General features: G+C 41.1%; 1 protein-coding gene across 2 annotated transcripts in view; it reads right to left on the bottom strand.

The window, feature by feature from the left end:
• Nucleotides 1-12,159, bottom strand: part of RabGGTb (geranylgeranyl transferase type-2 subunit beta) — a 38,336-nt gene that overhangs the window by 23,660 nt on the left and 2,517 nt on the right. For both annotated transcript variants that reach the window (XM_065451875.1, XM_065451874.1), the window contains exons 3-4: nucleotides 10,145-10,342; nucleotides 1,787-1,892 (exon numbers count right to left, since the gene is read on the bottom strand). In XM_065451875.1, coding sequence (XP_065307947.1) covers nucleotides 1,787-1,892; nucleotides 10,145-10,342 — 304 coding nt within the window. The remainder of the gene's footprint in view (nucleotides 1-1,786; nucleotides 1,893-10,144; nucleotides 10,343-12,159) is intronic.

Genomic DNA, 12,159 nt, shown 5'->3' on the forward strand with positions numbered 1-12,159 from the left:
GGGTGTCGCCTTCGCGTCCTTGTATTGAGGGTCTGTCTTGTCATATAGAATCGTATATGGCGTACTGTCTCCAACAATCTTTCCATTGGGACCTCTCGGTTTAGACTCATGATTGTAAAAAACAAGCGTGAATGAGACCAACCAAGCCACCCAAAACAAGCGCTAGCGAGAGCTGACGCAAGCAGATGGAGCAGACCCTCCTGTGGCGTGCATTTTGTCACTAGTGTGGCTGGGGCATTACGGCGCGACACAGAAATAGTGACCTTGCCATTTGAGAGAGGCTGAAATTTCCGCCACCCTTTTCTTCTTTTTTTCTTTTTCTTTTTTTTTGCGCATGGTGTTGAGGGTTCTCTCCTATCCCTTTCCTCTACGGCAGACTCGGAGCAATATTGGTCGAAGCCCAGTATAATCGAATTAACCTTCGCAAATGCTTGCGTGTTCGAATTACTAGGTGTTTTCACCTATTGGAACACACATAACTTTGACAAGACCACAGCCTCAGTTCGAATAAACCGGGAACGGGAGAGGGAAGTTTGAATTAAGCGTATTTAAATTAATGAGATTCAAATGTATTTTATTTATCAAGCTGATGTTCCTGCGATTCATGTTTTCAGAAGTGCTATTTCTACAATAACTACACGCTTTCGTGATTCCTGTCTAACGGCTATAATTATTAACAAATCAAAGGTGTGTTTTAGCCAAACCAAGTTCTCTAAAGTTAAACGACACTTTTACACGCGATACGCAGTTCAGCGTGTTGCCGTAGCCATGCGTGTGCTTTTGATTTCTGAAGCATGTCACCTCTGGAAGACCTGAGCGAGCCACAACAAAGAATTTTAGCTCGAATGCATCCTCAAAATTTTGTGCGCATACAACAGCAATCATGTGAGCCAACATGCATTGAAGAACGCGAGCGCCGCTTGTTAGCGTGGACGTTTTTCACTTTATAATGCACATAGAATAAAGCGCAAAAGCCTAATAATATACGAAGTTCAATTTTAAGTAATGAGTATGCGGCACTTAGTAACAGCCTACTTACGTACAGTAATCCGAAGTACCATGCTTCAGTTAGTCTGCGCCACCTACAAGTTCTTGGGATTTGCTTTGCCAATTTAAAATTATAATTCCTACTTAAATCGCAAACCACGTGCTCGGTTCTATCACTATAAATCATGGTCATTTCATTTCCATCAACGTCTCACAACACATTCTGGCCAGTTGTCAGTCCCAAAGCTCTTAAAAGCAGCACTCGCCTTATATTTTCTGTTACACACCTCTACTCCCTTTTGACTGAGACTCCCAATGTCCCAAAGGCACATCCGATAAGTTGCACCTCATAATAATCTATTATGTGTGAAGGCTGTTACTGATGTTGCATAGAGTGGTGAGAGTTACGAATGGAAAAAATGAGTTAGTATTGCAAGAGGCATTTTCTTTCTATTTTTCTTTTTTTTATGGGGTTTTACGTGCCAAAACCACTTTCCGTGCTGCGCTGTGCATTTCAGTGCTGTGTTTTTAAACAAACAGAGCAGCCTAACATCTATTGTGTGACTAAATCCCCTGAATTTGCATTTCAGTATGTAAGTTTCGATATTCAAGAGGCCCAAATAACTACAGCAAACAAATCTGCTTCTACTTATCCCTATAAACTGGTGTATTAACACTTCAATTTCGAAAACAAAATTAAGCAAAGTTTACTACAAGAACCACAGCAGGCAATCAAGTACAAAGAGTACATAATGCTGTTGACATAAAAGATTCAAAAGTGAGACTAATCCAGCCTTACCCCATTTGTCGCCATAAAAACTGCCATCCTCCTGCTGAAGTTCCTTGACATAGCTTACGGTTTTTTCAATGTCAATTGTATCCAGGGCATCAAACGTCGATAATATCTGCCAAAAGAGAAAACATATTTAAAACATTCATTAAAAACAATAAAATTCATTTGATGTGATTTTATTGTAGAAAATCACACTTTTACAAAAAAAAATACATACTAACACTTCAAGATAGTTATCAGTATGTGTGCTTCCCAAAGGAAGGGGGGGGGGGGGATAAAGCCATCCACTTCTAAGCAGACTGGAAAGCTGAGTAGTGCAAACATGACAGGAAACATACATTGCACTACAGGTGAAACTAATTTTGTAATTTCCCAATCTTGACTCACGTGTCCCCTGATATTGTTTTCCCCACATGGCTCTTGCATCTCCTGTAATCTTGCTTCTCCATGTAGCTAAGTGGCAACGGCAGTCGGTGTGGTTGTAACATATTATGAGAGATGGCGTGAGCATCGCACTGCTAACACCACCTAACAGAGGGGTTACCGGGGTATGAAAGGGAGTAGACTCTTCCTCTTTGGCTTGAGGTTGGTCAGCTGCGTGGACGTTTCGCACACTTGCTGGCCATTGACAGGACCTTGCTGTGAAAGGCTTAGGAGCGAGATACCGGAATGGACGAACATGATCGTTCGAACTCACCACCGTTCCCGTGACCGTACATGCGAACAATTACAAGCTGAACATATTTGCTCGCTATCTGGTTGCAGTGAGTAGGACTTCCTCAATTTGTCGCGTGCCCATTGGCATGTGCTATTGGTAATAATTCAGCTGGCTAGATTGTTGTATAAAAGGCACAATAAATGCCATTGTGATTGTCTGCACTACTATGTTGTCATTCCTTTGTCCCAAAGTATGTTGTAGACCCTTTATACCCTATATGTAATGCACTGCACATGGCAAAAAGGCCATGTGATATAATATCAATGATGGCACACATGAATTACCATACAAGAAAGTGAGTTCCTTAACAGATAGTGACAACAAATCTGCCAACCACAGCAGTTCGAAACTACTATGGTTGAAGACAGAAAATAGTATTATTTAGTGAAATATACTAAAAAACATTTTATTATCCAAGATATCAACTGTTTATTTAAGAAATTTTGAAAATGTGTTCTGTAGAGACGCTGTGAACAGACATTCTGCTCCACAGAGTTGCAGCAAGCATTATCTGCGCCACAGAAAACGAAAATGTTTGTATGTTTATTCATAAAGCATTCACATTAATGGCAGACAATATCTTGCTTCCAATTATATCAATAAGTGGATGGTGCTAGTGCGGTCTGGTCCGAATTATAAAGCAGGTCTGAAAAATCAGGCTGAGAAAGTGGTCTGGGACTGTTTTGCTTTCTTTTTTTAAATAAACTTTAACCTAAACCGTACACAAATGAAAAATTCAAGCAGCAATTCAAGTGGGAGGCAAGGCACCAAGGAAACCAGTAGGCAAGCTCTCCCAAGTAACAAAGGACCTAATAAAGAAAGGACAAAGAATGAAAGTGTCCAACTCAAGAGATTAGATAGAATTCGCAGAACTGTCAAAACTGATCAACAAGGTGAAAATAAGTGATATTCAAAACTATAATGTGAGAAAGACGGAAGAAGACGCAAAAATTGGACGCAGCCTGAAATCAGTGAGAAAGAAAATTGGCATAGGACAAACCAAGATGTATGCACTGAAAGATAAGCAGGGTAATATCAGCAATCTCGAAGATATAGTTAAAGCAGTGTAAGAATTCTATACTGACCTGTACAGCACCCAGAGGAGTCAGGATACCTCCATTAGAAACAGTAATGAAAAGGATATAGAAACTCCTTCTATGACTAGTGATGAGGTCAGAAGGGCCTTGCAAGACATGCAACGAGGAAGTGCAGCAGAAGATGGAATAACAGTCGAGTTAATGAAAGATGAAGGAGACATAATACTTGGAAAACTGGTGGCTCTTTATACGAAGTGTCTATCGACTGCAAGGGTTCCAGAAAACTGGAAGAATGCAAACATTATACTAATCCACAAAAAGGGAGACGTTAAAGAATTGAAAAATTATAGGTCCATTAGCTTACTCTCAGAATTATATAAAATATTTACCAAAATAATCTCCAATAGAATAAGGGCAACACTGGACTTCAGTCAACCAAGGGAACAGGCTGGCTTCAGGAAGGGATACTCTACAATGGATCACATCCATGTCATTAATCAGGTTATCGAGAAATCCGCAGAGTATAATAAACCTCTCTATATGGCTTTCATAGATTACGAAAAGGCATTTGATTCAGTAGAGGTACCAGCAGACATAGAGGCATTATGTAATCAAAGAGTACAGACCGCTTACGTAAATACCTTGGAAAACACCTTGGAAATTCCACAGCTACCTTAATTCTACACAAAAGTAGGAAGATACCTATAAAGGAAGGGGGTCAGACAAGGAGACACAATCTCTCCAACGCTATTCACTGCATGCTTGGAAGAAGTATTCAAGCTGTTAAACTGGGAAGGCTTAGGAGTAAGGATCGACAGTGAATATCTCAGTGACCGATATCTCAGTGACCGGTTTTCCGATGACATTGTTCTATTCAGCAACACTGCAGATGAGTTACAACAAATGATTGAGGACCTTAACAGAGTGTGTAAGAGTGGGATTGAAAATTAATATGCAGAAGACAAAGATAATGATGAATAGATTGGCAAGGGAGCAAGATTTCAGGATCGCCAGTCAGCCTCCAGAGTCTGTGAAGGAGTATGTTTACCTAGGTCAACTAATCACAGGGAACCCTGATCATGAGAAGGAAATTCATAGAAGAATAAAAATGGGTTCGATCACATACAGCAGACATTGTGAACTCCTGACGGGAAGCTTACCCTTATCACTGAAAAGGAAGGTGTACAATCAGTGCATTTTACCAGTGCTGACATATGGGGCAGAGTCTTGGAGATTGACAAAGAAGCTTGAGACCAAGTTAAGGACCGTGCAAACAGCAATGGAATGAAGAATGCTAGGCATAGCGCTAAGAGACAGAAAGAGAGCGGTTTGGATCAGAGAGCAAACTGGTATAGCCAATATTCTAATTGACATTAAAGGAAAAAAATTGAGCTGGGCAGGTCACGTAATGCGCAGGTTAGATAACTGTTGGACCATTAGGGTTTACAGAATGGGTACCAAGAGAAGGGAAACGCCGTCGCAGACAGCAGAAGACTAGCTGGAGCAATGAAATTAGGAAATTCGCGGGCGCTAGTTGGAATTGGTTGGCGCAAGACAGGGGTAACTGGAGATTGTAGGGAGAACCCTTTGTCCTGCAGTGGACACAAAATAGGCTGATGATGATGAAGTTTATTAGTGCCAATACAACATTCATAAACGAGCTCTAAAAATCAGGCATTTTGCTACAAAATCTAAAAGGTTGGCAGGCATGTGACAAGGAAGCAGTGCTCACACATTCATCTGTTAACATTTGCATATTTCCTGCTTCACTTATCTTGCATGTTCAATTATCACCAGTTACCACTGCTTCAATAACTTGTGTGAAGCAGAAAATATGCAAATTTTAGCCCACAAATGAATGAGCACTACTATCTTGTCACTAATTGTTCAGGGAATGGCTTTCTTGAATGGTCGCATGCATGTGCCATCCTGCACACGAAAATAATGATGTGGTGGAAGGAAAATAATATCACCAAACTGACCACATAAGCTTTGCAATTCACACGAGCTTTAATCAATTTACTCCTCTGAACAGACAATAGGCAGTTTTAGTTTAGCGTACACAACTATAGCGTACGCTACACACTATAATATAGCGTACGCTAAGCAGCGCGCGTTTTCTACAATTTTAGTTGGCCAGCGATATCTTCGGATCTCAGAGGCCCTATGCCGTCGTTGCGGCTATTTCGCGCCTGTAGCGATAGGTGGCGCTGACATCTTGAATATTTATTTCGTTAGGCTTCGACTCGTTCGAAACAAGAAGCGATCTCGAAAACACCACAAGGTTATCCATAATAATCTGTCGTCGAAGCGGCCTGAGACCAATCGAAACCGTTTACACAGTCATTTGCTATGAACTAAGAGAATTTTACAAACGCAACGCCAAATTCAATTCGAAGTGGGCAGCCGGGATCGCCGCCATGTTTTCCGCACACTCTGCAAACCACGCGAAAACGCTAACGCTAACTCGTTTGCAATGCGTACGCCCGCTATACCCGCTATTTCGTTTAGCGTTCAGCGCATGCGCAGTGACAACCCGCTATTTTTTAGTGTACGCAATGGTATAGCGTACGCTATACTAAAACTGTCTAATGCCTGCTCCATGTGCAGCAGCCATAAAGGCAACTGCCTGTTATAAAAACTGTAATTTTGGATTATTACGTGCACAAACCATGACCTCATTATGAGGCATGCCGTAGTGGAGCACCCCAGATTAATTCTGACCACATGGGGTTCTTTAACGTGCACTTAAATCAAAGTACAAGAGTATCTTGAATTTCGCCCACATCATAACGCAGCCACAGCGGCCAGGATCAAACCCGCAATACTGAATACAGCAGCGCAATACCATAGCTGCTAGGATACCGCAGCAGGTCGAAACTGACTGTGATGGACACACAGCTTTATCTTACAAATGACGCCCCACTCAGTGCTACTAAACATAAAACTTGTGTGGTGGATTCCTGAAAATCCTTTGAATTTTCAGGATGCTCACAGCTATCGCATCTCACTGGAATTATCGAAATGGGCCCATTCATAACGTGGTCACCATACATTGCCTTCGCAGAGAGTTTCATTGTGTCAAACATAACTTTCAGTGCCTTCATGATTTGTGTGATTTCAGTGTAATTCCATGTATGCTGTCATTTCTCATGAGCAAGCATCTGTCAGATAGCATAATTTACCAGCTAGGACAAGCTGCTGAGGATACACTCTGACTATTTTTTACAAGCATTTTTACAGACTATGCCACCACCTCACCCGGGGCTTACCCGGGAGGTGGCAGTGTTATACAGGCAATTACAGACGGGGTCCCTGCTCACCCCGGTGCTAGCTAGGCACGTGTGTCCGAGCGTGTACGCGAGTGACGTGTGTAGACTGTGCGCTAAGGAGAGAGCCACCGCGGCTCACATCCTTTGAGACTGCAGTACAAATCCACGAGAAGCCAGTGAGAAGACCACGATCCCGCTGCAGCTAGAGGCTGCAACGAGGACCAATGACCAAGATACACAACTAAAGGCCGTCCAGCAGTTCTCAGCAGCTCTAGAGAGGCAGCAACCTCGCGAAACCGAGGAGAGCGGGGGCAGCACCCCCAGGAAGGGGGTGGCGGCCCTCTCAGATCCACGGAAGTAGCGAAGAACTAAGACCTCGAGGAGCACAATGCACGAGACTGACGTAGTGGCCGCGTCGCGGTAAAAGCTTGTCCTCCCTGCATGGACGGAGCCTAACCGACTCTGCAGGCATATTTACTAAAGTTGTTCTCTCTCTCTCTCTCTTTTGCCCAATCATGCAAGCCAGAAAATAAAGAGCATCAATGGTGGTGAACCTGCTGAAGGCTAGCTTCTGAATTTACCATACAGTTAGTTGTTGGCACAAATACCCTTGCCCTGGGCCAGATGGTATCAGCGCAAAGCTTTCGAAGCTAACATCAGATAATTCATCTTACCTTTTATCACTAATCTTTCACCCGCCGTGATTGCTCAGCGGCTATGGTGTTGGGCTGCTGAGCAAGAGGTTGCGGGATCGAATCTCGGTTGCGGCCGCCGCAATTCGATGGGGGTGAAATGCGAAAACACCCGTGTACTTAGATTTAGTTGCACATTAAAGAACCCCAGGTGCTAGAAATTTCTGGAGTCTTCTACTACGGCGTGCCTCATAATCAGAAAGTGGTTTTGGCACGTTAAACCAGATAATTTAATTTTTTTTAATCGCTAATCTTTCAACAGTCACTGGACATTGGAATTCTTCCAGATTACTGGAAGACTGTGCATGTAATTTCTTGCTTTAAATCTGGAGACAAGTACATCGCTAATTACCGTCCCATTTCTCTTACATCTATTTGCTGCAAACTACTTGAGCATATCATATACAGTCAAATAATGTCTCACACTGAATCTAATAAACTACTTTTTGAAAACGAACACGGCTTTCAGAAAAACCGTTCCTGTAACATCCAGTTGTTTGAGCAAGTAACTGATTTACACAACTCCATCAATGGGTTATTTTTCATGGATGCAATATTTATTGACTTTTCTAAAGCATTTGATCACGTCCCTCACAAACGTATACTACCAAACTACATAGCCTACAGCTAGATGCCAAAACATTTATCTGGATTAATAGCTTTCTAACCAACAGACTTCAGAGTGTTTAAATGGATCACTACATATCTCACAACACGCATGTCAAGTCTGGAGTCCCACAAGGATCAATTTTGGGACCACTGTTATTTTTATACGACACCAATGATACATCAACCAAAATTCAGTCTTCCATACGTCTTTGCTGATGATTGCGTAATATATAAAGAACTAGCAAACCAGAATGACACTTCAACCCTGCAATCTAATTTAACAACTCTTTCAGAATGATGAAGCAAATGGCAGATGAAAATTAACATCGAGAAAACTAAACATCTTAAATTTGGTCCCACTCTCAACTTCTTGCCTAACGATTACCTAATTAACAATTCTGCAGTTGAAACAGTTTTGCCAATTAAATACTTAGGAGTTCTGTTCACTTGCAATCTAAAATGGAATTATCATATAGCGCTAATCACTAGCAAAGCTTTTAGAAAGCTTGGCATCCTAAAACGTCGCTTATGCATCGCTAATTCTGATACCAAACTTCAGGCATTTAATTTGTTAATCAAACCATCATTACAGTGCGCTTCTAACATATGGCATGCACATCAAGCTTACATTACTGACATGCTGGAATCAATTCAAAGTAAAGCCGCCAGACTCAACTTGTCCTCGTATTCTCGTTATCACAGTGTGTCGTCGATAAAAAGATCCCTTGGCATTTTACCTCTCGTAATATGCAGAAAATACTCACGATTATCCTTTTTTCACAGTGTTTATTAAAATGACAGTGCTGTTTCATGCCAATTCATTCATCCAGCAGCCCACATCTCCACCCGTATTGGCAACGAACTCAAGGTATACCCACCCTTCGCGCGGACTAAAAAATATTTAGTCACCTTTAGTCTTGTCGATGAATGAGTGGAACGCTCTTCCACCATTCATTGTCAACATTAAGGAATTATCTTCTTTCCAATCGGCTTTACTAAACTACCTTAATGAGCAAGCCTGCCATCCCAGCTGATCTTTTCCAAACTACCACGTTATCCTGCTTGAGCACCCTACTACCTTTGATCATTGTCATGTATTTGTTGCGTTATTCTAAGTAGTGTTGTAGTTGGATCTTCTGTTATTGCATTATATAACTATTACGCCATGCTACTACTAGATGCACTTTATCTTCTTAATGCTGAAAACAGTTATGTTCGTTACTTTGTGTTTTGATCTTCATGCTTATACCCTCCTTTTGAAGTTTCTTGTCCTTGTTATCCCCCACTATGTAATGCCCTATTCTGGGCCCTTAGGGTAAATAAACGAAATTAAATTACTAAATCGGCTGCATTTGCATTCAACGTGCCTGTATTTATGTGTTAAATGCAAGAGATACAATGGATGAACACATGTATGCCATATTTTTCTGCTGTGGCTTTTCATTTGTAACTTTCTTTATTTGCCTCTTTGCTTTCTGTAAATACGCTTTCAGTGCTATACTTCTCAATTCTATGCAACCTAGCCGACTTAAATGAATTAACTGCTGTAGTAAAATGTGTGCCATCACAGCATAAAATCATAATCTACTCAGTTTCACCATATGGCAGCACTTCAAACCTGAGAAAATTACTAATTTGAAACAAATCTGAGAATTTGGGACAATGACTACCATTCAATAAATCTGCCATTTATTGTTAATAGCAGCACCTATACCAGCCTCTACAATGTAGATGCGCTGGTATTTACAGTGATGTATCAAAGTGTCTAAGATATAAAAGTGGGTATCTGTATTTAATTAATTTATGTTCCAGCATCTCGCAACTGAAATATATTTTTGCAGGTATCTTGTGTTAATATTTAGACACAGTTCCAAGCTATCTTGCACAGCCCTGCCTCATAACGTTATTTTGCAACGAATAAAATAAACACCGAAAGAGGTGTTTCTACTTTGCCATAGTTTTTTCTCAGTGTTATTTCTACTTGTCCACTATCATTATTACTTTAAGGCAGTTATCATTTGACTAACATGACTCACCTGAATAGCACTCAATGTGTAAAGGAGATGAGGGTCATGATGAATGCTGGCCCCAAAGCCCCCACAGGAATACTGGCACTGTTTCACAAACTCAATTATCTCTGCCCTATCAAAGGAGTCCAGGGCACCCATTAGGTCCATGGCTGTCAGGCCCCAGTAGATACCGCTCATTCGCAGATGCTCCGTGATGCAGTACTCCTATAAACCACAACAGCAGCATGGTCATGAGGCCAAAGTTGCAAATAGTGCAAAATAAATTTGCACACAAACGAAATACTAAGAAAATCAGCGGATCCAATGCATATGTAGGAATCAGTGATAAGTAAAGCTTGCATCTTTATGGAAATGTTGAAGCGAATGTTATGCTAATGATGCAAGTGCAAAATCAGGCAAATGCAATACAATTTTACCCAAATGTAATGCTAATGATGCAAATGCAGCGGAATGTATATGCATATGTAACACAATCATGGAAATGTAACCCAATGACAAATATTTCGATGTAGGTGCAGTGTCCGCATCAAAGCACCAGGAATGCACATTAAATTTGCCAAACAGGATGCCCATGTCTATAGTAATTTTGCACTGCATATCACTTCCACAACTCATATCACACAATTTATTTAAGTTATGCATCGCCACTGATGTCAATGTTTGTAATCGGCAATGTGACTTCAATTGGGGCCACTTCACATGGTTGCACGAGCATCGTGTCATGAGTGTAGGCAATGCACTGAACTCGTGCCTTGCCTCGTCTCTTTTCTTGCTAATAGTGTTCTTTATGTGGTACAATAATGGGAAGTAGTGCGCTTGTCAAGAAATATGAAACAGTAAGGGAAACATTCAATGACTCAATCCCTCATGCTTCCGACTTCTATGACTGTCACATTCCTCACTACCAATGGCTGCCATGTGTTGTTCTACTTTCTTGTAGGTGCAATGTTTGACATGCACCTCTGCTAGTGGCTGCCAAGTGTCATTGTTCCACTTTACGTTTGCAGGCCAGCAAATGCTCACATTCTGTACCATGCTTTGCAGTGTAATGAAGATGTTTGTCAGCTGCTTATAATGTATTTCTTTAGCAAGCATGCTAACTCTTATTGACACATAACGCTAAGTGCTCTTCTCCACTATTTTCTCAGCTAAAGCATGCAATAACTTTCCAAAATTGACCTTATGAAAGGAAACCATTTGCAAGGGGCTAAAAGTGAAGCCATGTGGTGAGACCCCTGTGGGCCCCCGCAGCATACCTGACATAGAACACTGTTTCAAGTGTGCATTGTAGATAGCTCATCAGCTAAATGCAATGCTGAAGGTGATGTTGGAAGTAACAATTATTTGCAGCGCTATTTAAGTCAGCTTGGCCCTCTACTGATTAATCTTTTTAGTGATGTACCATTAGCAAATTGAAATGAAAACAGAAACTAGCTAATAATATGCCTGTTATGCATAATTACACAGAACTATGATGGGTAATTGCTGTAAGCAGTTTCTAAGCATGGAGTAGTCCCGACAGGACATTTGGAGTCTGAATTAAGGCACAAATGCAGGTGAACCTGGAAATGGAACAATACATTAGAGTAGTTCCAGAACTGTTTGCGTCTGAATTTATGCAGACAATACCTGCATAGTGACTACTCCCACAACTCAAATATTTCAGCAAACAATAATTAATATATACAAGTGACGTCATTATATAATACCTTGGTCACACAATGACAAGCAAACTGCTATCCACTATACTTGCCTGGATACCAGTGCTTCAAGTGCCACTAAATTTACTACATTCACACAGTGCAAAGCTCTGTACCTGCCATTAGACAGTAATCTTCAAAGGTTGAAAGAAAATACTGCTTCTCAATATAACACCACAGTGAGTAGTGGGCAACACCAATTAGCCCTGGACATGACACATGAGTCTATCACTTTTCGGCATGCACCTGACGATACAAAATTCAATGGCAAAACAATAGGTACCACACTTATGTCCCATGCAAGATAAAATAAATAAACAA

Source organism: Dermacentor albipictus, chromosome 1 (genome assembly GCF_038994185.2).
Source record: "Dermacentor albipictus isolate Rhodes 1998 colony chromosome 1, USDA_Dalb.pri_finalv2, whole genome shotgun sequence".
Lineage (NCBI taxonomy): Eukaryota > Metazoa > Arthropoda > Arachnida > Ixodida > Ixodidae > Dermacentor > Dermacentor albipictus.